Source organism: Pleurodeles waltl, chromosome 5 (assembly GCF_031143425.1).
Source record: "Pleurodeles waltl isolate 20211129_DDA chromosome 5, aPleWal1.hap1.20221129, whole genome shotgun sequence".
Taxonomy (NCBI): Eukaryota; Metazoa; Chordata; class Amphibia; order Caudata; family Salamandridae; genus Pleurodeles; species Pleurodeles waltl.
Window position 1 is genome coordinate 695,885,003 of NC_090444.1, and position 6,000 is coordinate 695,891,002.

At 44.8% G+C, this 6,000-nt stretch overlaps 1 protein-coding gene across 1 annotated transcript in view; it reads left to right on the forward strand.

The window, feature by feature from the left end:
• Nucleotides 1-1,404, forward strand: part of SLC22A3 (solute carrier family 22 member 3) — a 634,522-nt gene extending 633,118 nt beyond the window's left edge. Inside the window, exon 11 of the mRNA XM_069234623.1 lies at nt 794-1,404. Within this exon, the coding sequence (XP_069090724.1) occupies nt 794-800 (7 nt within the window). The 3' untranslated portion in view covers nt 801-1,404. The remainder of the gene's footprint in view (nt 1-793) is intronic.
• Nucleotides 1,405-6,000: the final 4,596 nt, after the last annotated feature.

Sequence of the window (6,000 nt, forward strand, 5' to 3'; positions counted from 1 at the left end):
TGCACGGGAGTTTAAATAAGGCGCACATGCCTTGGAGTAATTATTTAGACGGGAACGCCTACCTTGCATATCATTAACGCAAGGTAGGTGTCCACGCTAAAAAATGACGCTAACTCCAAGATCTTTGGCGCTAGACGGGTCTAACGCCAAAGTATAAATATGGAGTTAGCTTTGCGTCGGATTTGCGTAAAAAAAAAACGACGCAATTCCGGCGCAAACAGAGTATAAATATGCCCCGCTGTTTTTAAAAAACAAAGTTTTACGGTGAAACACCCCCCTTCCCTCCTCCTAATTGGGACATCCAGGTTTTCTCGCACAGGCAAAGTTAGGACTGTCACCACTTTAAAAGTTCACCAGCCGCCACTGCATTTTCTTTCCAGAGTGGAGTAAGGGTACAAAATGTTAACAGGGCACAGCCATCTTTCAGTCAGGAAGTAGTATTCCAGGGCACGCAACATCATGAATTAAAGGAATTCTCAAGAGCATATATGACCCCAGTCACCACGTTAGGTCTACCTCCCAAATAAGACAGAACCTTAACTGCAATGAAAAACAGAGAACCCTTAACTGCACAACAAGCCACCATGGTTCTAATACATGGCTCTTAGCAGGGTCTAAGCTTCAACATTAGAGTAAATTGGAAAATGGATGCTCTTGATCCGACTTCGCTCGTCGTCTTCCATCAATATTGTGTGTGTTTTGGCTCGCATTTATGAAAAACAACCGAGAAACATCTGGCAACACAAGGTTATGAAAAAAAAAAAACATGGCTAACTATCTCTTTTTGTTGCAGACGCTGAATTGCAAACAGAGGACGATGACAAAAGTGGTTTCCACCGGCCTTTGATGTCGCAGGCTGAAAATTAAGGAGGGGCATTCAGTTGCTGTCTATCCGAGGCTTCACTATAACCACTGTGGTGCCACTGAAAGAGCCACTGAACATTCTACACAATGAAGAAAAAATATGAATGGAAGACTGTCATAAGGACCCACATAAATACAGCCAATAAATTTTGTACTTTAACATTACATTGGGAACATGGAGCATCATTCAGATAATCAGTATTAGGGAAAGGCCACAGAGGACAAAAGCCATGAGGTGATAGAGCGACTGGGTCAGCAACTCTTACTTCTGTGTCCGCGTCTGTGTTTTGGGCCTCCTGGCTAACAGTTACCATGCCTCAACAAGATCAGGTGTTTCTAGTAACGTTTTTGCTTAACTCACATTTTCTGTCTATTTCCGACATAAGAATAATATTGTAGAAAATATGTTTTATTGCACGAACGAGTGAGAGTCGAGCGCCCTAGTAATTGTGCTGCACCAGTGGAAGTCATCTATGTGAACGGAATGGCTGGCATTGTAATGGTTTGAAAGTCACAACTAAAGCACACAAGTGTTAACAACGTCAACTGCTTTGGCATTTGTACAGTGAAAGGTTGTACACCAACACTGCTACCATGCAGAGCAGGTAGAGTAATCAGCTATGCAGCATGCAAACTGGTGCAGCAGAGCCTAGGGAGGTGCAATGTTCAAACGGAGCCGGCGCAGGTAAAATAAATGAAACGTTTCTTTGCAACAATGTATGTTCCTCACACAGGATGGATCCGACTTAAAAAGCAGCCATGTAGGTTTCATGCACTGCTGCTACCCAGGCTGGCTTTACTTTGTACAGTGAAAATATTCAATTTTAGGATATGATCTGCAGTGAGCAAAAAAAGTGTCACCTTTATGCTAATCTGCATTCCTCCCCCTTTCCCCTGTCCCTAAGCCCCTCTTGTACACCAGCTTGTCCTATAATATACGTCAACATTTTGTGCCAGCGTGATTGTTGAGAAATGTGGTGCTCACACCCCCCAGTCTTACAGAGCAAGCTATGCCCCTGTGTATAGAAAATGTTACAGGGAAACACCCGGAAGAACAAGTCCGGAACCACGAGGTTGTGAAAAACGAAAGCAAAACAATGCTTTCGTTTTCCAGGACTATCTGGTTTTGGTACCTTAACCACGCATGCCTGAACAACGTACATGCGTGGTTAAGGTACAGAAGAAGGGAGTCGGAGTGGACGCAGTGAAGGAGGAGGTAAGTTGGGCTGGGACTGCTGCTGTTTTTTGGGGGGGGAGGGGGCTCGAGGTGATTAGGGTTTGGGGGGCAGGGTTTAGGTTTAAGGGTTGGGCTGGGAGGTTGGGGTGTTTAGGTTTTAGGGGCGGGGTGGGGACTCTGGGTATTTTTAGTTTTTGGGGTGGGGTGGGGGGCTGGGGGTGATTAGGGTTTAGGGGGGGGTCAGGCTTTAGGTTTAAGGGGTGGGGTGGGGGGCTGGGGTAGAAGCATGCTGGGTCGTGCATGCTGATTGCTAATGCCTTTACCAGGAATGCGTTTACAACGGTAAAATCGTTGTAAACGCATTTGTGGTAAAGGCATTAGTGGTTAGAACAAGGTCATTGTTCCAACCTCGTTGTTGAGCCACAGGTGGTTTAGGCACTCGTGGTTCCAAGACATAACCATGTTACATAAGACAAAGGGGAACTACAAGGTGTAGGATTCACATATGTCATCAGTACTTATAAGACTTTTTTTTTTTTTTTTAAAGAGTGTTTGGGAGGCATAAACTCAGGATTCAGAACTACAGTGGTTGGAGTTGACTTTACTAACAATTTATTTCTACCAAAAAAACACCTTTAAGCAAAATTAGGATAATAAAAGACTGGGAAAATGCATAACAGTCTAACTTGTACCATGCAGTTTGATGGCAATTCTTACCTCACTGTGCTAGATTAGAATTGTAGCTTATGAACTGCACAGTAACAAAATGATTTGTGACAAAAGCAGTATACCACCGAGCATTACACACAAAGTAATGTTCTGTGACCTGCATAGTAAATGTTCTTTCCAGCAGGCATATCAACCCTCTGTGCTACTTTAGATGAGTTAAAACTGCCACTAGACAAAACTTCGATCTCTCTCCAGCAGGTACATTAATGAACAAGTTACTTACCTTTGGTAAGTATTTATCTGGTAGAGACATATTCTAGTTGCAGATTCCTTACCTTAGAATTTCCCCCAGGCATCAGACTGGACCCAGATATTTTTCTTCGGGCAGTACCCTTGCGCGCTGTCAGGTGGCGGCTAGCAACTCCGCGAGCGTTGGCGTCGTTGTGGTCACCATGATGACATTGCGGTCATATATAGGTGCCACCTTGGCACACTGACAGTTTCTTTTCACAACTTTCCACAGCAGTAGCGCTGAGCCATGAAGAACACTGAGAATGCTACGTCAGAACTAGGGCTCTGAAAAGGGAATCCCTGTCCCTAGAAATCAGTTCGCAGTGAGCGGATGATGGGTGGGTCGGTAAGGAATCTGCAACTAGACTATGTCTCTACCAGATAAATCATTACAAAAGGTAAGCAACTTGTTCATCTGATAGAGACTTCTAGTTAAAGACTCCTTACCTTAGAATAGACACCAAAGCAATAACATCCTCAGCGGTGGGCTGCGAACCAAGCTCATACCAGAAAGTCTGCAGGACTAAATGTCCAACGTAGCATTCTCTATGGACCCAACTGTCCAGGCAGTACTGTTTAGTGAACGAGTGAAGGAATGCCCACGTTGATGCCTGACAGATATTCAGGACGGGAACTCAGAGTTCCAATACTGTGGTTGCAGCAGTTGCTCTGGTGGAGTGAGAACGCAAGCCCTCAGTGGGTTGCTTCTTTGCCAAAGCATAGCACATTTTGATGCAGAGCAGTACCCATCGGGAGACGGTACACTTCTGCACTGCCTTCCACTTCTTTGCACCCACAGATCCAACAAAGAGTTGATCATCCACCCAGAAATCACCGGTATGATTGAGGTAGATCGCCAACGCTGTTTTTGGATTCAGATGGTGGAGTTTCTCCTCTTCATGAGAGGGTTGTGGAGGTGCATAAAAAGTAGGCAAAGTGATTGATTGGCCAATGTGAGAAGGTGTAACAACCTTAGGAAGGAAGGAGGACCTTGTACGGAGCACCACTTTGTCAGGGTGGGAAGACAATGCTTGGAAGGAAGAGCTTGAAGCTCACTAAATCTGCGAGCAGAGGTGATCGCAACAAGAAAAGCAGTTTTGATTGTAAGGAGTCATGGGGACATTTATGCAGCAGCTCAAAAGGGGCACACAAGGTGAACAGCATACACATTCGCTGAACACCAAAAGTCAGCGCTTCACCTCCGCTTATGGCGAGGACTTAGATTAAGTCACTTCGGAGCCTCTTCCCACACTCCGACCCACCACAGCCACTTCATTGGCATCTTGCGACCATAGCCAAGATAGTAGGCCAGCACTGCACATCGTGGCCCGGCAACTTGGAATGAAGCGGGCAGCTGGTGAGCACAACCTAAATTACCAGATCTATGTTGATCACAGACAACAACATAAGGGATTTTTACTAAACGCTTAAAGGTATGACGGCATGAAGCGAATGCCTCCCCTGACATGGGCGTGCAGTGAGATCTATTGCACCGATTGCTTGAGGCCTCCTGTGTGTGGTTTGTAGACCTGATTGCTCTAGGCTATCTGCAGTGCATACAATCAAAGCAAGTGGACCTCCGGCCCCAATTTTGAGCACTGACGAGCAAATGGCGCCCCGCGTGGCCAGCTTCCCAGACCGATTGAGGCCTTTCCACAGCGTATTCAAGCAAATAATCAATGATGCAGACATAATAACTTTAAACAGTGAAATAAGGACATAGAACAAACACATCCAGTGCGCACTCTGTGAGGCCTACTATCCCTCCCGTCTGAAGCTCCAGAGGCCGCTGGAGGGGCATTTAATATTAGTAAATTAGTGGATCATATTTAGCTGAAGAGTGCAATCCTCTAGCTCTGACTGTGAACATCAACAGCAGTTCAATTATATACAAGTACATGATCAGCCTCCTTAATGGCCCAAATGTGATAAGGTGCACGTTCTAATTACCAAGGCATCCTTTTAGCTCAGATAGTGTCACCAAGGTTTTCAGGAGTGAAAGTCACACCTTCCTGTAGCGCCCGTATCAAACAGTGCCAAGTGCACATATATCCTAAGAACTTCCAATCAATCCACATTGAAGTATAGCTAAGTATATCTCTTTCCCTGATTAGTTCAAGAGCATGTGAACTTACAAGTGTGAAAATAAGTGGAAAGCCTGCGAGATCGACACACAGTCTTACTATTGGATATTCAGTTCTTTATCTGGGTCTCCTCGCTCAAATAGGAAATTTGCACTGCTATACTGTGATCTAGTCTCAATATGGCAGAATTCAAAGAGTCCACCACAAAGGAAAGGGACTACAAAGCCACCCTCAAATGAATGGAACACTCACCGCCTATACCAGAGTCACCTGTGAAGGACAAATCAGATCCCCCTCCTCCACATTTCATGCAATTTTGAGCAAACTAAACAGTGCATGACGTGGCCCAAAACTCCAAAACTAATACTGACTTACTGCAGGTGGAGGTGGCAACAATACATAACGATCTCAGAGATCTGAAGCTAAGGGTTACAGCTGCAGAATCGAGGATCAGTAGAGTTTATGACTTCAACAATTATCAATCTCAGAGGATATCCATCTTTGAAAAAAGACGACAGCAATTCTACAATCACAACTAACAGAGCAGGAAGACCAAAACCGGAGAAGCAATCTTCGCATCTTTGAAACCCCCAATGGAGTCAAATCCAACTACAGATTGGTTGCTGACTATCTCCTGGATCCCATCTATCCTACAAATGGCCTTTGACTAAGATTTCAAGATTGAGAGGGCACCTAGAATTCCCACCTGCAAACCAAGCAACACAACATCACCAAGAGTTCTCATCAAACCACTAAGACACCAACTCAGAACAAATCATAGCACAGATTAGGAAAATTAAAGTGGTCATGTGGCAGAATGAAAAAGTATCCATCTCACAAACTACTCAAAAGAAACCGTGATCCATCGGAAAGGCTTCCTAGCAATAAGGAAAAGACTTATGCTGATGGAGATCC